Consider the following 22643-nt stretch of genomic DNA (forward strand, 5'->3'; position numbering starts at 1 on the left):
ATTGATATAGAACTACCAATATGTCACTCCTATCCTAGAGTATGTGATGTTCTCATCTGGCACCACAGACACAGACACTGCTCACATGTGCACATTATGCATGCCAGTAAAACATCCATGCACATAAAACTAAATTAATTAAAAATATTTTTAAAGAACAAAAGAAGTGTGAATGTTTTCCTTAAACAGGAAGAATGATGAACAGCTACACAAAAGTTTATACAACACATGGTAAAAACAAGTGGTCAACAATGAAAGATATTAGATGGCAAACAGAACTTATTAACATTAATTAAAACATTTAGAAAGTGCTCAGGGAAGAAAAAAACTGGTATAAGAAAGTATTTCAAATATTTTAAATGAAGGAGTATTACATAAAATAATTACTTTGTCAATAAAGGATTAATAGTAAAGATCTCCATTTTAAACATAAGCACTACTTATGGCATTAAAGTATGTGAATACACAGAATAATAGTATTTCTCAAGATTGACTGGTTTTCAATTCAACTAAATATAGCTGGATGTATTTACTATGTAAGATATTATAAAATGTAAGTATAGACACATCTATGTAATATTACAAAATATACTTTTCTTTCTTTAGATTTAAATGGTTTATGTGACATAATTAATGTTCAACTTAATAGGTATTTTAATATTTTAAAGGAGAAAAATATAGTTCTTCTCTTTGAGTGTTAGTAAAATATTCTCCCTTTGCTTTCAGACAAAATACTAATCTTTAAGTTTATTTAAAGCTAATTCACCAAAGTGTAAATATTTTAGGAAATTAAAACAAAATCAATATTAAAATAGGTTGCTAATATTCCTATAACTGAAACAAAGGAAAATGCAATCAAATTTATTCCTAATATTGATCAAATTATCATTTTGTATATGTTCTAATTTTATTGATTGGCTTTGGCCTCATGGAGCATGTATGTGTTACAATCAGGAATAATCTTTACTTTTTAAAAACTATCAACATTTTATTGTTTCTGTATGAGTGTTTTGCCTGTACACATGTATGTGCACCACATGAACACACTGCTGCCAGATGTCAGAAAAAGACATTGTCTCCCTCTGCAATTACAGTTGAAAACAATTTTGAGTTGCCCTGTTCATGCTAGAGATAAAACATTAGGTCCTCTAGGACAGTAGCCAATGTTCTTACCCACTGAGACATCATTTCAGCCTCCAACTTATTTTTTTTTAAAGTTTATACTTATTTATTTAATTTTTATGTGTTTAAGTGGTTTCTTATTTTTCATGTATTTATGTGCACCATGTGTGTGAGAAGCATACACAGAGGTCAGAAGACAACTTCAAACACCTTGGAAATAGAGCTAAAGGGGATTGTGAGCCACCCCAAGTATTGGAAATCAAACCCAGGTCCTCTGTAAAAGCGAATTTTCTAAAATATTAAGGCATCTCTCCAGTTCCTCTTTATTCTTTAAAGAAATTACTTAATAAGTTTTCAGACATTAAATATACACTTATAACTCTGAAAACTCAGTACAGTTCAATTGTAAGATTTTGTTTCTGTGTTTTCTGTCATATTCAGTAAATCCAAACTGATGTCAGTTTTATTTTATACAAACTTCCTTCCACCTACATATGAACTCTAATTTTTATTTTATTCAGGTTTAGGTGGAGAAAAAATTAGAAACAAAGTCATGAAGGTAGAAAGAAAACTCCTGTGTTCTTGCTCTCCTCATGATCTTTATTTGAGCAACAATGTGGTCTGACCATTGGATTCATGACTTCATAAAATTTCAGCATAATCTTAAATACTCTTTTTCTTACTTTTAATGCCATGAATTTATATTTCTTCTTGAATATAAAAGTATAAAGTTTCAATTCCTTGTGTCCACACGGACATCATTCTCTTGGCACTCCTATGTAGGAAGGGGATACATAAAGTGAGGTTTTGCAGGTGCATTGAACAAGCAAGTGAGAAGCTTGGTAGCTTATATGCTCTTCCAGAACCTCTAAACAAAACTCACTTCTTTCCTTTTAAATAGAGTTCTAGTAAACCTGTATTGAGAATTTGCTGTTGCTCAAAAGTCTATTCAATTTGAGTGGTCGATGGGTTTCTAGTTAGTCAAAAATCTGGAGTGACAGATTTTTATTTCTTTTTGTGTAGACTCAAAGAACATCTCTGGTGACTGTGTCATGTCTCAGTGGAAATACTGCTATTTTTATTTGTACTTTCTTATCTACAATAAAATACCCTGGTCTCTTCAACGATAGATTTATATACTTGGGAATTTATCTGATGTTTGTGATAGACTTGGCAAATTGGTAAATTACAATGAAAATTGGTTGTTGCCTGACCATGTCAATCTGAGTCCAGTAGCTGTCATTTCTAAATTTGATGTTAAGTAATGCTAAAAGAAAATGATATCCACAGGAGACTTATGTACAATACAATAGAAGACTCCTTATAAAGCTCATTTGTTTTTCTAATATCTATCATTTTCTACAGTTTATTAGTTTGAATTTTTAAACCATAAGACATGTTCAATGTATATGTTAAATTGTAGCATATCCATAAATGTGATGAATTACTAAGAACATTTTTTTTTGTGATTCTTGATTCTTTTGTGTGTGTGTGTATGTGACAATTTTAGAATAGCATGAGAAAACTCAGTGTAGTCTACTGTGTCTAAATGTAGGATTCTGTAGAGCCTAAGACATGATTTTATTATCTTTTAAACTTATCTTACTTTCCTCCAGAAATCAAAAATCTCAACGTATGATAAAATGTGGGCGTTTATGAGCAGCAGGAGACAGTCTGTGCTTGTCAAAAGCAATGAGGAAGGGATCCAACGAGTCCTCACCTCGGATTATGCTTTCTTAATGGAGTCAACAACCATCGAGTTTGTTACCCAGCGGAACTGTAACCTCACGCAGATTGGCGGCCTTATAGACTCCAAAGGCTATGGCGTTGGCACTCCCATGGGTAGGTTACTTGGCAGCCACTCTGTATTTACTCATTAATATCAATTGTTATGAGAAGAGTGGAAAGCAGGGACTATATATAGTTCCCAGAAAATTCTTTACTTACTGCATTTTAGCAACTCTTTTTAATTTATAAGATCAGGTTAAAAGTTTGGAGATAAGACAAGGAACTGGGGGAGGAAAAAGAATATGATGAAAATATATTGTATGAAAATTTTAACAAATTGGACATTTGCTTCCAAATGAACAAGTCAAAAAAATTATGTTATATCAGATATCTAGCAGATATTTTTATTGTACTTAGGCTTAAACATATATAACACTGAAATATTCAATTAATACTATCATTGTTACTCTTTTGAGACATAGTCTCATTCTGCACCTCAGACTTACCTTAACTTTTATGAGAAACATGCTGATTCTATACTTACAGCTTATACTTCTGCCTCAGTTTCCCAAATGAGCAAATGAGGGGTATTGCAAATACAGATGTAACTCAAACTTCACCTTGCTTAGCTTTCAAACCTTTTTGTTTTATGAATAAATTAAATATTGCTAATTTGGGGGATTTTTTTTCAAGTTTGAAACTTACAGTTATCTAGAAAAGAAAGCCACAGGTTTTTCTTCCTGATATTGTTTTACTCAAATGAAGTTATTAGTAGTAGAATAATTAACAGTGACATACCTAGAATATTTGACACCCAGGTTTAACTGTTTTAACATTTCTCTTCTTATATGTGTTAACATTATTTTTAGTGATAATATTAAAGTTGGACAAAAATTATTTAAGATGGCATGATTTTGCCATATTGCAGTTCTAATCATTCCTGACTCTTCTTGGAGGATTACATGAGTCAATCCTAGAAATGTCTGTAAGGTAACACCTCAAAAGGAGGAAGAAAATGATAATTATAAAAGTCTTTTTTAGGAAAAATTAACAAAAATTTGATAATATATACACCCAAATTTAATAAACACAAATAAATTATTGCATTAAATAAAATATCATAGTCTATGTGTACATGTAATCAACAAAAAAATGATTCCTTAAAAATTCTCCTGTCTTAATCCTTAGAGCCTTTAATAAGTATGTTAAACAGAAAAAAAATACCCTGCAGATATAATTAAATTCAAGTTATTAAAATGGAAAAATTAACTTGGCTTATGATGTGTATTTAAACATAATTACAGTGCTGTTAGAAAGGCAGAAAGGGGCTGGAATTATATTTGGAAAATAGAAGAAAGGAAATGAGTGCAGAAAAGGAAATAGGTACAGAAAGGAAAGAGAGATAAAGTATCACCTGCTGGTACTAAAAAGGGACAAAATAGGCTCAAGGTCTAAACTGAAATTGACCTTTAGAGATTCTGAAAGTCAAGGAAACTATTTTACTAAAGAAAACCTAAAGCAATATAAAATTTGATAAATATATAAAACTATATCATGTCACATTTAAAGTTAAGAGCAAATACTGTCTACATTGTTCTTTCTTTTTTTGTCTGTTTGTTTAGATTTTTTTCTTCCCAGTTTCTCCTCCATAACCGCCATTTTCTCCCCCTTGTTTCTATGAGGGTACACCCAAAAACTTCTGCTTCAGCACCCTAGCATTCCCCTATTTTGGGTCATTGAGCCACCACAGGCCCAAGGGTCTCTCCTCCCATTAATACCAAATAAGGCAATCCACTGTTACATATGCAGCTGGATCCATGGGTCCCTCCATGTGTACTCTTTGGTTGGTGGTTTAGTCCCTGGGAGCTTACATTGTATGGTACTTTTATTTCTTAAGTTTTTTGCTGATCTTTTGTCTTAGTGACTTTTCTATTGCTGTGATAAAGACCATGACCAAAAGTAACTTGAGGAGGAAAGAGTTTATTTCTACTTACAACTCCATCTCTAAGGGAATTTAGGAGAAAAACCTGGAGATAGAAGCTGATACATAAGACACGGGGAAATGTAGGCGTGACAATTACTAAATCGCTCTTTGTGGCTTAAACAGCCTGCTTTCTTACAGCACATAGGACCACCGTCTGACTTTGAGCTGGCCATCCCTATATCAGTCATAGATCAGTATGGTGAGGTTTTATTCTCTATTGAGATTTTTGTTTCCATGAGGGTGATTGCATCAGGTTGACATAAAAATACATATTATGAACAAAATAAGAGAACAAAACAAACCTACAAGGTTTACAGTCTTTCCTTTTTTTTAAGCAGTTGAACTCTTAGTTGGTCTGACCAACCCCTAGAAGTCTAGAAAACGTTTAGTTATCAAAAATATCTTTATTAATGCATACAAAATTATGTGTCTGAAAGTTTATAGAAGTTAGTTTGTATTCTCTATCTCAGAATAAAAATATTTTGGTTATGTTTAGAATTATGTACTTTCTTTGTTTCGATACCTTTAAAAATTAAAAAATAATTTTACAAAATACTTCCAAGTTTTATATATTCTTCTGGAATTTTAGTGCAAATAAAAGATGAGCAAGATACCTAGGCATCACAAATATTACATATAAAAAGATTTTATCTCATTATTATTCATTTCATTGTATAATAATGATATATTTATTTAAATATCTTACTTCTGAATTATATTAAATTGACTTAATACATACTTATCTCTTTCTGAATAAAACAAATTTAAGATTCATTTCAAGTACATATCAATAAATATTGAAATCACTTTGCATTGAAGTATATTTTTACTTCTTTTATCACAGACCTTGATTCTCTTTGATTTGATACAACCAAGTTCTTTTCTTTCCTTAGATATTTTCTTTATTTACATTTCAAATGTTACCCCTTTCCCTGTCATGCCCTCTGAATCTCTCTGTCCCATCCCCCACCCCCTGCTTCTATGAAGGTAGCACCCCCACCCACCCACTAACTCCCTCCCTCCACTGGCATTCCTCTACATTGGGAAACTGAGCCTTCAAAGGACCTAGGGCCTTTCCTCCCACTGATGCTCCACAAGACCATCCTCTGCTACATATGTGGCTGGATCCATGAGTTCCTCCAGGTGTACTCTTTGGTTGGTATACAACCAAGTTCTTAACTTTAGTGAGTTTTATTTTTGTAAATCCAAGAAGAACATCAAAATATTTTTGGAACTCTGCACATTATGTCTCAGTTTAGATTCTACTACAAACTTCTTCAGGGAGAGTTGATGTATAAATAGACAGCTCACACTTGTCCTTTAAACACTCTGCAAGAAAATATTCCAGGTAGGAATTTGTGACTTCCTATTTTATACCTCAGCTACAAGTATGGTTTCATGGATCATTTATACTTGTTCAGTTGTTAGTAAACACAACACACAATTATACTTGAATGAAATAAGCTCTCAGGCAGAATCAGATCCACAGTTCTCGAACAGTTATTTGGTTCCTTATGATCAATCACATTGAAGACTATTATTATTGTATTTACATAGTTTAAAATCTTATTTACCCATAAGCTAACAGCAGAAACATTTTAAAGAATATATTTAGTCATTTAAAGAAATAAGGGTAGTTTTTCTGTTTTTAGAGCGTTAGAGATAAGTCCACAGAACGGGATATAATACAGGCTTAGGTTATGGAAAATTTAGAGCTCCAATAGGAATTCCCTAAGAGTCTGTACTTATATCTTTTAGCAGCTCTAATCTTAAATGACAGCATTGTGTTCTACTGTGATCAGAGAAAGGAGCTTTCATTTTTACTTCCATTCAGTTATTTTCTCCTCTTTTCATTACTTAGATTTTTTAGACATTGTCATGGAGTCTTCTGTGTATGGGGAAGTCAAATAACAAATAAAATAGTATAACTATTTCAAAATGGGAAATTGAAAACAGGTCTGAGAAATTAGACTTTGCCTGCCCCCTGAATTCAATTTTGCATTTTACAAAGAGGCAAGCCTGCCAGGCTCCTCTGTATGCTTCATTTGGAGCCTCCTGCTCCATTCACTACCCTTAGTGTGATGATTACTACCAAAAGTGGGCTGGGAATGTGCAGAGTGGCTTGGAGAAAAGCTATTTAATTAGGGCAGCTCTGTTTACACAAATACCTTAGTGCAGATATGAAGGCTAAGCTAAATAAGCACAAGCTGGTTTAATTAAGTGTGTGGTGGTGTTAAATCCCTTTCACAGTTTCCCTGACAGCAGCAATATTATTTTAATGTGACATTTACTATGTGGTAGATGTTGGAAGTTGTAGATATTTTCACTCATAATAAGTTAACTGAAATTCCTAGTTCATTCAAGATAGAATGTAGAAAATCTTGTAGAAAATCTCTCAGAGAGGTGAACATCGAAAGGCAAATGACAACAGTTTCCTTACGGAATATTTAGAAGGTGTGAGCAGCTATAATCTTGCCTCTTAATAGACCATAGGTGATGATGCGCTTAAAAACCAGAGAGCATTTCTCCTTAATGGAAACTTTTTTTTTGCTCTGTACTAGAACCATTTGGTTCCTCTCTTGAGAAGATTGAGGGAATATTACACTTTGAGGACCAGGCTTTTGAGCTGGTAGAAATGCAGTATTTTATCAGTTAGAAATATTGTGCTTTGCTTTGTTGAGTTTGCTTTGGTACAAATATTATAAGTGGACTGGAGGGTCTCATTACTATCATGTTTTACAGCAATGGACTAGTGGCATGTTCCTTCCATTTGCAAAGTTTTTTTTACCACTTCCACTGTATGTGCAATGTGAGGCCCTGAGATGATCATTTGGAGATCTGTGTTTATGGGTCTTGCATATTGTCTATGATGTCAGAAGTCTCTGTGATCTGGGTAGTTCACCTTTTGCAAGCGTATTTAAATCTACAGTAAATTATTAATAATTATTTAAATAGCTTCACAATCAATAGATAGTTTTTACCAATACTATATTAGTAGGCATAGCAAGGGAAGCATAGGAAGCCCAGCTCTACTCTCACCTGAAGCAGTTGAGGACTTTCCCTCATCTTCCTGGACTGAGGACACACCAAGATTTATGACTTCAAGACAGAGAAGAATTCCAAGATTAGTTTATTTGAAGTAGAGCTGAGGATTAAAAAGGATATCTGAAAATCATTTTTAATTTATATATAAAAAGTTTTAGTCATATTCTTCCTACTATACTACTTTCCTCAAACCCATTCCACCTCAAATCTTTATATCTTTTCTCTCTCAGAAAACAAATAAAAAGGCACCCACTACACAAAAGAAAATCACAGAGTCCATTTGGTGTTGGCCACCTATTCTTGAGCTTGTGTGCTCTGTCACTCCATGGAAGAAAATGGATTTTCCCTCTCTCAAGAGCCATCAATTGCAAATAGCTAATTGCTGATAGATGTGGGTTGGAATGTCTACACTTTCCGTTCTGTGTGCTGGGATGTTGTTTGGAGTTAAAATTTACAGCCATGTGCATACTGTGATATATAAAAATATTTGTGAGGATTTGGAGAAGGAAAGAGACACTTGGGAGCAAAGTAAGACATTCTATGGACCAAGTGTGTGAACTTCTCTGAGAGTGGCAATTCACTGACTGATGAGTCATATACATCTTGATGTTGTCCATACCTTCAATCTCAGCACTTAGAAGGGAGAGTCAAAGCAATCTCTAGGAATTCCAGGTTACATAGGTAGTTTTGTATGCCAGGACTTCATGATAAAATTGGTTTTTTTTTTTTATTTCTTTCTTTTTTTTTTTTATTCTTTAATCCTTTTTTAAAGTCTAGATATCATCCCCTTCCTGGTCTTCTCCCCAACCCCAGACAGCTCCCCATCCCATACCTCCCCCTTACCCCTCACCCCCCCTGACCAACCCCTCATGTTAAAGAGGATGTTCCTACCCAACCCCTACCACACCAGACCTCCCCACACTTTGGGGCTTCAAGTCTCTTGAGGGTTAGGTGTATTTTCTCTGACTGAGTCTAGACCCAGCAGTCCTTTACTGTATATGTGTTGGGGGTCTCATATCAGCTGGTGTATGCTGCCTGGTTGGTGGCTCAGTGTCTGAGAGATCTGGGGATCCAGGTCAGTTGAGACTGCTGGTAATCCTATGGGGCCCGCCCTCCACTAGGGTAGAGGGAGGGTGGGACCTGAATGGGAGAGGGGACAGGGAGAGGAAGGGGGGGATATGATCAATATGATCAGGTATTGAGCAGGGAACAGAACTGAAGCCCTGAGGGCCAGCAGAAAGAATGGAAACAGGCAATTTCAGGAGATTCTTTCTCAAAAACCAAACAACAAAAATAACAACAGCAATAAACAAACAAAAAACCATTTTAAAAAAAAAAAGCATTTTATATATATGCTTTTGGTAAGTTTTGTAATTATCATCGTTAAAGAGCTGTTGGAAAATCTAAATGATAATGGTGTCTATTGAATGTCACCTGACAATTGGTAATATCACACATCACAAGGATGTGCAGGATAGCAAAAAAAAAGTGTCAGTGAAAGGAATGACAGCTCAAGTGTCTTGATTTATGTTGCTGTTGCTGTGATGAAACAAAAGTAGTTGGGGAGGACAGGGTATGTGGCTTATACTTCCAGTATAATCATAGTCCATTATTGCAGGAAGTCAGGGCTGGAGCTCAACTGGTCTATGAGCCTAGATACAGGAGCTGATACAGAGGATATCGAAGACTGCTGCTTAGTCTGTTACTCATTTCTTGCTCATCCTGCTTCCTTATAGAACTCCAGGTATCCAGTTCAAAGCTGGCTCCATCCACAAGGGTTGGGCCATCCTATATCAATCATTAATTAAGAAAACATACTACAGGCTTGTCTACAGCTCCATCTTATGGAGGCATTTTCTCAGTTGAGGCTGCCTTCTTTCTGATAATTCCAGCTTGTATCAAGTTGTCATAAAACGAGCCAGCACACTACCCAAGGTAATATTCACATAAGGCTGGTTGACTGCCACTTTAACATATCTACATATGAAAGGAATATTGTCTCCACATTGGCAACGTTACTTTCACAGTAAATGTTGTGAGTGGGCTGGAGTTGCTTCTCAGCTGGCTCAGACCAAACTCCAGGGTAGAAGCTGCTCCCACCCTTTCTCAAAGACTTATAATTGTTGCTTTTTTTTCTGCCTTAACATCACAGCTGAGGATTTTTAATGCACATAGAACTGTTAAATATATTTTGTGCTTATCAAATTGATGTAAAATATTTATGAATGTAAAATACTTATATCAGTCATTCTTAAACAAGATTTAACTTATAATATCTGTACCCATCTCAGCTTACACGCAACTATGAACTATGTCACTAAGTTTTATGATGGTAATACTCTACCCTGACATATGAAAAATATATATCCATTTGTTCTAATTTGCTTTTTAATGTTAAGTGAGATTTACTGCTTCTTTATTTTTCATTATTTAGTAAGTAGGAGATGTGTGATTGTTACCAAAGGAGGCATATTGGTTTTTTTGAGGCAGATGCCAATGTCTATAAAAATAAAAATCAGTATGAGAAGCATGTTTTCTTCCAGTTCTACTCATCATCCATTTCTAGAATTCCCAATTTATCATATAATAAGTACTGTAATATTCATCATTACAGATGCATGAAATTGCCGGCCTTCAGTTTTTCAGCTTTACTAAAATGAATGAATACATTTGTCTTCATTAGTTAAACATAATGCACAAAAATTGATGCAAATTATTCATTTTTCTGCAGGTCAACTCTTCCATTAAAATGCATTCTATTTTTCTTTGCATAAAGCAGCATAATTTTAATATTACTAAAGTGATTGTGCAAGCGTAAATTGGAATCTAATAATTTTCAGTAACTAAACTATGCAGAAAAGAAGTCAAATTACACCTGTAGATATGCTCTGTTTCTGGTATATTTTTTATGTCTAGATTGCATGTCACTGAAAACAGATGAGAACTCAGTAAGCTTTACCTGCTCCACAGAAACTGACAGTCTCAGCATGCTGGAACCTAGGAAGCTTCAAGAGCAGATTTGATGAATTGGGAGCAACAGTGTGAGCAGCCTTCATTAATATTGTAATATGGTGACCAATTTTACCCAAACTCTGTAGAAACTGGATGAATTCTCATGGAGACAGAGAAAACTTTTATAGATTTTTTACACAAAGAGTGGATCATTCAATTCATTTAGTGTTCAATACTGATTACCCCAAGAACATTAATCCAAATTCAATTTCAAATTATGTAGCCACAGTAAATATGCCAGGCACTCATCTTAGGGTTGTTAGGACTCACTATGTTAAGGCACTTACTATCCTAATGTGATAGGTACATTCTTAGCATGTTACATGGTACATAAGGCCATTATAATTAAACTTACTCATATTCTAATATCATCTATGTATCTCAGGTGCACTAGGTAGTTACTGCCTTTTAGGATACATCTTATTTAACTTACACAAACATCCTTTGTGATGTTAGTTAATTCAATATATAAATGCTATTCAAATATTTCTTCAAGTAGACTGATTGTATTACATAATTTCAGAAGTTATATAGACTTAATTGCTTAATAGCTTCAGATAAATTAAATACAATTTCTACCCGAAACATTCTACTGATTGATGTGGAATATAAGCATTTAATTTTAAAATAAATTATACATATTCTATTGTCCAATCATACAAATCATACAAATTTCATTTAACAATGTATAATACATAAAAAGAAACACTTAGGTGAACCGTCAAGTTGATGATTGGAAGATACAGAGTTTCTATATGCCCTCTATCCCAAATATGCATAGCTTCCCTTATGTATTTCAGATGAGTAGTGTATTTGTTAATTGATGTACCTATATTGACAAACCATCAAACAGTCTTTAGTTTACTTTAGGATTGGCTCCACTTGGGCAGTTAGGGATTGGAAGGGCTATCTAACCATTAATTTCATCACTGTATTATCATTGAGTAGCTTCACTGATCATATTCTGAACTTTATCTATAAATTTCTTCTTCCCCTTGAATTTCTTGGCAATCAGTGATAATTATACTGGCTCCAAAGTTTCTCTAGAATTCTATGTGCTTATAACCAGGCCTTTTCTGATTAACATTTTATGTGGTAGTATATACCTAGGCTATTTCCATGCACTCTCAGACTTTATTTTTAATATTTTTAGAGTTATGAGCATTGCCTGTTTCCTCAAAGTGCCACACTTTATTTACATATAAATCTATCAGAAGATATCTTACATGCTTCTAATATTTATTCATTGTTGATAAAGCAACTGTATAATCTATGTCTACACTTTTGTTTAAATATAAAATTTCAACATATTTAGGTAAATGCAAAAGAGCATAATTCTTTAATATAATAAGGAAAAAGCCTGAGATAGAAGAGGGACATAGTATGACTTGTTTCTGAAATTGTATATTTATCATGTAGCTCTTAAGTACTTAAAAATTTCAAGCAAAATATGAGGCTCATAGATTTGCATCTATCAAAAAAAAAAGGCATGATTACACTACAGATAGCACAAAAGATGCTCACTTTTCCTTAAATGGCTTGGCATTCTGTGATGGAAATATAATGAAGTGATAAATCAATTTTCAATATAAAATTACTGTTTCTTGTCATTTATAAAGATCACTTACATTTAATTATATTTAAAGGCAGACAAACTGCAAGGAGTGATGGGTATATTAACACCTACTTAACTTTTATTTAAATGTAGTTAGAAATGAGCTCATATAATATGTCAAGGGTACATATTAGAAACTTTGAAATATATTAAGGTGATCATATATAATTACTTAATATATTAGATAATGCTATAATATATGCATTTATGGTTTTTAAGCCTAAACATATAGCTTGTTGAAGATAAAACACTAAATAAATATTATTTAAAGTTTGAATGTATTAATACATATTGTATGTTTATTTTGTGGCAGGAATAATACTAGAAAAACCAATAAAATATCTATCATTTCATAATTTATAGTCTATTGGAGTAGATAGCTATTAATCAAATATTCACAGAATTACTTTACAGAATAAACTATAACCAATTCTACAGAACAAGAAAACAAATGTATCATGTGTTTTCAAACACCATTCTTGCTTAAAATAGAAACAAAATAATATAGAATATAAGTAAAATTTAAATAATTTAATACAGCATCTGCATTAACATTTCTTCAAGAGGATCACCATAACCTCAGGGAGCAGAAGATTCCTATCTACTGAGGGACGATGATATGGTCCTAAACTTAGAACCTTCATTATGAAAAGGATACCATGAAAAGAAAATTTTAAAGCTGCTCAAAAATTGTTATGCTTATATTAAACTAGTACATCCATCCTTATAGGAATTAGGGACTCCATTCACAAAACTGAATATAGCCAGCAAAACTGTCACTTAAGTATAAAACTTGATGATTCTAGGTTTAGACAATTTTATTTTTGCAACTAGAGCTTTAATTATCAAGGCAGAGAGTGAATAAAACTTAAGTTATTAAAATAAGCACAGAAATTTATAAACACATTTATCACCATAGTGTTAAATTAATGAGAACTGGAGAAGATTCAGTAGAGAATCTTTTGCTCCCTGAGCTAGGATTCCGTAAACACACTGGCTAAAGGAGAAAATAATATCCTGAAAACCATCCTTTGATCTCTGTATACATGCTGTGGCATTCTCTTGTCTGGACATGAAAATTTATGTATGCATACACAGAAAATAAATATTTTATTAGACAAGAAATAAAGTAAATAATTGTATACTTACTGCACCCCCTCCAGTACTTCCAGATATACTAAGACTTAAAGAAATTCACATTTGAGGGTTATATTTTTTAAACAGTTTATAGACTAACATCTCTCAGAAAAGAGGAATAATTAGAGGCAATTGAACTCTTTGAGGCAAGTATTTAGAATTATTTATGCAAAATATTATGGCATATTCACTCACACATATATGCAAACTCTTAGAGCCCATAAATACTTAGTATTTGAATAACCATAATTAACATTAATATATAAAATTATACATTCATACATTAACATTAATTCATGAAAATATACACTGGAACCCAGAAAAAGGATGTTGTACCTGAATGTTATATAAATTTTGACCATGGATAGCAGAGAATATAATTATGATACCTAGATAAATAAAAATACATAATAAAGAAAACTGAAGTGAGTATAAATTATGTGTCATGAAATTAAGAAAGGACCAATATGCTTTAGACACTTAACCAAATGTCAAAGACTTTAAGTGTGATCAGTGGAAAGCAGCTACAAATTTTGTTGTGTTTTTATATATTAATTTAGTTAATGATGGAACAGATATTTGTATTTCTTGTTGTCCAAATACTAGCATTTCTTGATTGCTAGGTATGGAGACTTCAATGGTACAAGTATACACCCTGTGATGATTCATTGACATGTGTACCAAAAGATGAAAATGGGGCCTAATGACTAGAACTCCATCTCCACATACAAAGGCAGGATGTATGATAGAGAGAGTCATAGAGATCTCAGAAAGAACTACACATTCCGACAGAGTGGAAATGTAATAAAGGTAGTAATTATTGTCACTAAAGGCTGTATATATGAATAAGTGGTAATTATTCTCTTCAAAGCCATAAAAATTTGGTTAATAGAATAGAATTTTTAGAATTACTAATAGATATAAAGAAAAATTTTATTGCTGAGTGATGGTCTTTTTGGTTATCTAATTATATTGATGCATTTTAAAGAAAAGAAATACATGATAAAAAAAAATTCTGCTACCCCAGTTGAATGGATTAGTTCCCATTCCCATCCCCATTGTTAGACTTTAAACAAAATAAGTTGACTCCTTTCATGAAAATATAGAAATATAATTCATGTGTAATGCCTTAAGGATCTTTGAATGAGTGAACATTAAAAATCCACCAAACTGATGTCACATGACCACCTTCATAAAGAGATAAAAAAAATACATATTTTAAATAATTTTTCTGTTTTGCTCTTTAATGGGTAGATATAACCTTATATTTTGTTAATCTTTAATGTGACTTTACAAGTAACATTTGCTTTGGAACAGAAATCAAGATTCTTTTATTAATAAATTACTTTAAAATGAAATTTAACTGTATATTTCCCCCAAAAAATTTTTAAGTGAAAATTCAAATTGGAAAATGCTGTTTTGGTATCTAAATAAAGTATTTATTGAAAAGATAATTTCTGACTAGGTCAAATAATATCAACTTCTAATTTGAAAGTAAAGGAAAATGGAAAGCTATGGTGACACATGCCGGTGATCTTAGCAACTTGAGAAACATAAAGGCTAGAAGGTGTGACTTAGAGGCCAAACTGGGATTCACGAAGAAAACAGATATTTAGTAGGAGGATGTGGAGAGATATAAAAAAAGTGACTTCTTTCATTAAAACATACCAGCTACTACAAGGTGTCATGAAAAGGCATTCTTTCCTAATGGTAAATCTTTGTCAGTATCAACGTTATGGGAGTTGCATTTATCTCATTGTTACTATATTATTGAGGTACACTGAAAGAAAATAATGATAATTGTGTTTGTACAGAGAAGGAAAGGACATTAATAGAGAAAGTAATCCAATGAATTGTGTACGTCAGGTTTATACTTTAGAACAAAGAATCCATGCTATGAGTGATGTAAAAGTAAGGTACAGAGAATAGGTTAAGGGAAGAGAAACAGGCATGAAGAAAAGCAAAGAAAATTAGAAAAGATAGATGTAAAGATAAATGAAAGAGAAGAAAAAGGATAGGGAGAAAAAGAAGCAAAAGAAAAAACAGGTACAACACAAAGGTACTAGGTATGGATAAATGGGGGGTAGAGAAACAGGAAGAGGAAGAGAGGAAAGAAAGAAGAAGAGAAGGAGGGAAGGTAGAAAGAAAGGAAGGAAGGAAGGAAGAAGGGAAGAAAGGAACTGTCTCTCTTAATGAAGTCAAAAGTTAACTCAAGACTTAGAACAGTTTTTGTTTTGCTTTGTTTTGTACTTTTTCTTTTAATTAATTAATTACGTAATTAATTAACTTACATCTTGCTCATTGTGCCTCTCTTGGTAACCTCCTCCCACAATCCTTTCCCCCATTTCCCCCTCCTTTTCTCTTTTGAGTAGCTAGGAATCTCCCTGTGTATCCCCCTACCCACCGTGGCCCAAAAGTCTCTCTGATGCTAAGCACATTCTCTCCCACTAAGGCCAGACAAGGCAGCCCTGCTAGAACATATCTCATCTATAGGCAGCATTGGGATGGCCCTCTCTCCAGGTGTTGGAACCCTCATGAAGAACAAGCTACTTATCTGCTACATATGTGTGTGGGAGGCCGAGGTCCAGCCCTTCTGTGTTCTTTGGTTGGTGGTTCAGTCTCTGAGGGACACCATGGTATCAACTCTGTTGGTCTTCCTTTGGCGTGTTCCTAATCCCTTCAGGGCAGTAATCTTTCCTTCTATTCTTCCATAAGAGTCCCCAAGCTGTGGGTGTCTGCATCTGTCTAAGTCAGCTGCTGGGTGGCACATCTCAGTTTACTCTTCCTAAAAAGCTTTACTATATAAAAATATGTATCTGAAGATACTTTAATGACATAGTAATTTTACAGGAAATCACTTCATAAAAATTTATTATTTAAGACATTATGAATAACTGTGGCTGTGCAAATGCTACATATGAAGTTTTTCTGTGTGCATGCATTCGTTGTCATAACACTTAGCATAGTCTCCCATCCAATCCTAAGCAGGCACAATCCTTTTTTTGCTTCCTAGGTCCGATAAGAACAGATATGCTTAGGGTGATTTGGTGAGAGACTGAAATGATCTGTATACCTTTTTTGAGCACTCATCTTATAGTTCAAATCTCAACTGATAGATCAAAACACTTTGATAAAGTAAACATATATCTATACTTTCTTTCTCCTGACCTTGTTTTTCCTCATCCCTTTATTCCTTCTTATGTAGAATAGGTTAAAGAAAAAACATATTTTGTTAACTTGCAAAGAGTTAATTTTAAAACTACAAAGTTCCTTCAGTCTATAGAATATATGTAAGTAACTAAGGAAGGTGTCAAGAGAAAGACTAGTAAAAGAACAAGTGATTAAAATTTACATCATGAAGATACAGAGACTAATTTTATCTTCAAGAAGTATTTGTTTTCTTTTAACAACAACAACAACAAAGCTTTTATCTATATAACTACATTTAAATGTAGAGTTTTGGGTCAAATGTTTTATATAATCTGACAAATGAAACTGGGACTAAGAGAATCTTGTGACTATAGACACCAATGAATCTCAGATGTCGGATTATATCTTCATTAATTCATGCATGGTTATCTATTCTTTATGCATTTGATGGTTTGACTTTCATGTGAAGGAGCATTTGTTATGATAGACACATTTATGAATTGCTCTTTTGTTTTCTAGTGAAATGTAAAGAAACTTTTGAAAATTAAACCTCATGCTGTGTATGATATGCTAGGAAGGCAGAGACAGGTTGATTTCCTAGGTATAGTCATAGGCATAGGGATATGCATAGGCATAGTCATAGGCACAGGCACCTAGACAAAGATGTATAGATATAATATAAGTGGTCAGCTGCCCTATTCCGTCTAGACCATCATATGTTTCTGTATGCCAGACTGAGGAGGGCAAAGCAGAGGTGGGATGAATAGGTTCCACAGGGCTCTGCTCTGGCCAGGAATGCTGGGGGCATTACAGCTCTTAGAAGATATGCAAAGAAGTTTTGATGGCCTGCACAGAGCAGGTAGCCAGGGTCTACACTGTAGTGCTCTGATGGAGCCCATACAGTCAGTGAGAGCCTGGCCACCTAGGCAGGCCCCAAATCCAGTGGAGAATGTTTCAAGAGAGAGAATTCTTCCCCAGGTATTACAGCTCAGTAAAGACAGCCACTCTCAGACAAACCTTGGTGAAATAACTTCTGTACTTTATTCTATGTGGACCGGGACTATATGAATCTGAGTAGGATGAGATTTGCGGGATAAGTGTTTTCTATTGGTTGAGTTTGAGATATTAATGATGCTCTATTTGCATGGAGGACTCCAGGTGTTATATTAAATGACTGACTGCCCCTGGTACTCTTAGTTGGCTTTAATAGGTACGTGCTCCATAGCAGCTATAGAGACAGGAAGAAAGCAGCTCTACTCCCGCCTTTCTCAAATCTGTGTGATTCCTGTGGTTGAGCTCACTCAGCCTTACCAGTTCTTTTGCCTGTCTGGTGGCACAGCCCACTTGCCCTACAGATGTAGATGATTAAATGATATAGATGTTATAGATGATACAGATAATATAGCTATAGATAGATATGGAGATGACAGAGATCAAGACTGAGATGGTAATAGAGGTAGATATCCATAGAAAGATACATAGAGATAGAGAAGATACTAATAAAGTTATGCTTCTTTCATGCAAAAATCATTGTCTTAAGGTTCACTGAGCTTATTTTCAATGCCCTCAACTACTTAAATTCATATTATAGTCTGACCTAGTCTATGGGTTAGCTTATTGTTTATTGCTTTGATAGAATATTCTGAAAATAAATAAATAAATAAATAAATAAATAAATAAATAAAAAGGAAAAGAAAGGAAAGGTTTATTTTTGCTCAAGTATAGTTTATCACCACGGCAGGGAAATCTATAGGCAGCCGTAGCTTGAAGCACTAGCCCCGGGTCACATAACTTCCACAATATTTAAACAGAACAATAAACACTAGCAGCTTACTTGTTCTATCCCTCCATTTTATAAAGTTTAGGATCCCCACTCAGAGAATGATGTCACCCATAGTAGATAGGTCTTCCTGCATTGACGCAAACACGCTATAGTAGACCACAGGCATACCCAAAAGCCCAGCTCCCAAGTGATTCTATATCTCTCAAGTTAATAATTGACACTCTGAAAACTTCAGCAAAACTTATAACTAATTTCTGTGTATTTCATCCAAGCTAAGTGAATGGCTGTGCATTTGAATGAAGAGAATACTGTTCTTTGATTTGACCATGTTTTTTTAAACATATCTTAACTAAATGATATGTCAGTCCACATTTGAATTTAACTGGTGCCTTAGGTAAAGATACTCCCTAAACAACAGCACATCATGAATCAAAAAATTAATAATTTATTTTTAAGTTACTTTTCTATTGCCATGAGAAAATACCATGACCAAAACACATATAAAAGAAAATGTTTAACTTGACGCTCATGGTTGCAGAGGTACAGAGTCCATAACCATCAATGGAGGGAACATGGCACTAGGAGGCAGCCCTGTACTGATGCAGGGGCTTAAAACTTACATCCTTTTTATCATTATTGTTGAACTATGAAGTCTTTTAAAATATTTATTTTATTGTTTATTTAGTCATTCATTCATTCATTTATTCATTCATTCATTCTGTGGCTTTTTGACACTAGGTTCTTCTGTGTAAACCTGCATATCCTGGAATTCTCTCTGTAGACTATACTTGCCTACTCAGAAATCTCTCTGTTTTTGCCACCTGGTGATGGCACACCTCCACTTCCAGTTCTTTTTATTTTTGAAATTGTAATGTAATTGCAACATTTCTTTTTTGCTCTTCCTCCAAATTCTCTCATAAATTCCCCCTTGCTCTCTTTCATATTAATGACTTCTTTATTTGAAAACATACATACATCATACAAATGAGAAGGTCATAGATGGGATTATGTACGTATATGCAAAACTAATGAAAAGACAGCTTACATCTTGATCAACAAGCATGATGCAGAGACAGAGCTAACTGGAGCTAACAAAGATTTTTGAAGGCTTCAAGCCTGTTTCTAGTGACATACCTCTTCCCATGAGACCACACCTCCTAATCCTTTGCAAATACTTCTGCCTATTGGAGACAAAGTATTCAATTCCTGAGCCTACTGGAGCCTTTCTCATTCAAACCACCACGTTACTCTTCTTGTAAAAGTGCCTAAGTTAAATCAATAACAGTTAACAAGTTAATATCAGTTATTTACTGTCATTGATTAACTTTCTGTCTCATTGCTAAGTATTTTGGTAAATATTCAAAGGGAAGCCTATTAACTTTGTAGGTGTGGTTAAAACAAATGTTAATTGTACATTACTATGATCAAGAAAGCCAGTATCCTGAGGCGGATGGCAAAGGAGAATTTGAATATTCACAATCATTGTTGGAAATAGGAAACCTGCCATTTGCTGAGTAGATTGTTTACATTTATTTCTTGTTTGTCCTTGAAAGTTAGTGGGAATACTGTATTTAAAGATTCTAGAAAAAGATTCCAACACAGTTTAGCGAGTTTGGTAAACTGTCAGGAATGTAATGTTCTTGGAATCCCTTTCTATGAGGTCAGTATCCTCCATCCATATGCCAACTTACCATATAGCAGCACCTCACAAATCTTGTTCATAATTGTACTTCCAAAGAGGAAACCATGCCTTCTCACTTGCAGATGTGCTGTTTCCACAGCCTCTCTTACTATAAATATAGTTGTTCAGATACTATGTTGCTAATTGAAAGTCAGTTTGATAAAGTACCAAAGATAAAGTAACTTTCAGTGAGGCATTTACTTCACAGAGATAAACAAAACAAGAGTTCAAATTATAAGAAAGCTGTTACAAATCTTTCCTACAAACTACAAGCTTTTACATGTCACAATAAAGATCTATTTTAAAGAAAGAGCTAACCAGTTAGGTTTGTTCCATCTTAATCTCTCCAGATGCACTTTAAAAAAGAAAACATCTGTATTTATTTTTTAAAATTTCATACAAAGTATTTTGCTACTATTATCTTCCTTATCCTACCTATTCAGATTGTCCCTTACTTCCTTACCTACCCAACATTATGCTATATCTCTTTTTAAAAATATTGTTTCCCAACAAATACCACAGCAATTAGGAACACAATTGCAAATGATCAGCCTTGAAAGCATATGCATACAAATACTGTATTTGTATATTTAGAAACACAAACATACACACAAACACATACACACACACACCTATATAATAACAATTAATAAAAATCCGGCCATATATTTGACAGAAAACAAGGAGAGTTATATGGCAAGTTTGTAGAGAGAAAAAGGAAGGAGAAATTATGTAGTTTTAATCTAAAAAAAAAAATAGTGAAAAAAGCACCCCTCCCCCTAAAAACCCCTCACTCACAATAAATTATGGAGTCTTATTTGTTATCACTAACTCCTGACTCATCATTGTATCTTCCCTGGAGTGTGAGTGATATACTCAATATCACTTCACTGAAGACAACAAATTTTCCCTCACCCAGCAGCTCTCAATTACAAATAGCTTCTTGGCAATGGATAGAAATGTGTGCCCATCTGCCTCTCTCCTTCTTGCTGGTGTTTTGTCAGGCATGAGAGTGTGCAAGTCTTATACATGATGTCACAGTCTTTATGAGTTTCTATGCATATCTGTGCTGTTGTATGTGGAAAATGTTTGTTTCTTTTACGTTGTCCACCATCTCTGGCTCTTAGAACCTACCCACCCTCTCTTCCCCCCCCCCCACCCATCCCGGACCATTTAGGAAAGGATTATGATATAGCTATCCTTTTGGAAGCTGAAAACTCTGAAGTTCCCCTCTCTCTACATGCTTTCTAGTTGTGAGTCTCTTAGTTAATTACCGTCTACTACAAAAGAAGCTTCTATGATAAACTATGTATATATCCAACTTTATTTTTGGATCTTTCATAACATCTATGCCACTATTTCACCAGTGGACTAATCTAGAAATCAGGTTGTTTTTTTATAACTTTCAGGGTTCAAAAAATCAGGTGAGATTTATCATTAATTTTCTTTGGTAGCCTGTATCGCAACGTCTAGCACAATGAATACTAAAGAATAAAAGTCAAAATTTCAGCTGAGCATTTTATGATATAAACATGTGGCACTTTTTAGGAATAACGCCTTACTGACAAAGTGAAGGGTAGCCCAGATATTTGTAATGGACCCTAACCTGTGATGTTTGTAAGGGACTATGGGAACACTTTGTCTGATAATTTGAAAACGCCTGGTACTGGCTTTTTTATTTCATAGCTTACAATGTTTAGTTGGGTGCCCCATATTTTAAGGTATATATATATATGTGTGTGTGTGTGTGTGTGTGTGTGTGTGTGTGTGTATGTATGTGTGTGTGTGTGTTTAGGAAGCTTCTAAAGGAGCATGCTTAAAAGAGCCCTATGTGTTAGTTGTTCCTCCCCACATTCTCTTCTCCGTGCTGCCTCCTATCCTCTTTCGTCTTTTTTGGAAGATCTCTTCCCTTATCCCCACTCCTAAATTGTTATGTTACCTCTCTCAATAGTCCAAATAAAACATACATATTTAAAACATAAAAGCAACATCCACACACATGAAAAAAGTGCACTGTTTATCTTTCTGGATCTGGAATAATATATTGATACAAGGATTCACAGAGGTCAGGCTGGCCTTGAATTTACTCTAAGCCTGAAATGATGATAAATATCTGATTTGCCTGTCTCCACTTCCTAAGTGCTAGAAACATAGTTGTGTACCTCTGTGTCTTACTTTATCATTTTTAACAGGATATGAGAGGATTGTGCCTAAGACTTTCCTTTATTTTGCTATGCGGTCTATAAGTAGAAACATATTTACATAAACCATTCATTTGCAGCGCTGAATTAAACCTTAAAGGTTTAACATTTTGCTGTAAGCAGAAAAGCTATATACGAAGACTTGTGCCCCTACCCAAAGAACATAAAATATAGTGTTCTTAGAA

General features: G+C 34.0%; 1 protein-coding gene across 5 annotated transcripts in view; it reads left to right on the forward strand.

Moving 5' to 3' along the window:
- The window catches only part of Grik2 (glutamate ionotropic receptor kainate type subunit 2), a 630456-nt gene that overhangs the window by 592125 nt on the left and 15688 nt on the right, over positions 1 to 22643 (forward strand). For all 5 annotated transcript variants that reach the window (XM_034524652.2, XM_076917171.1, XM_076917172.1 and 2 more), the window contains exon 15: positions 2739 to 2964. In XM_034524652.2, the coding sequence (XP_034380543.1) occupies positions 2739 to 2964 (226 nt within the window). The remainder of the gene's footprint in view (positions 1 to 2738; positions 2965 to 22643) is intronic.

The sequence above is a fragment of the Arvicanthis niloticus genome, chromosome 20 (assembly GCF_011762505.2).
Source record: "Arvicanthis niloticus isolate mArvNil1 chromosome 20, mArvNil1.pat.X, whole genome shotgun sequence".
NCBI lineage: Eukaryota > Metazoa > Chordata > Mammalia > Rodentia > Muridae > Arvicanthis > Arvicanthis niloticus.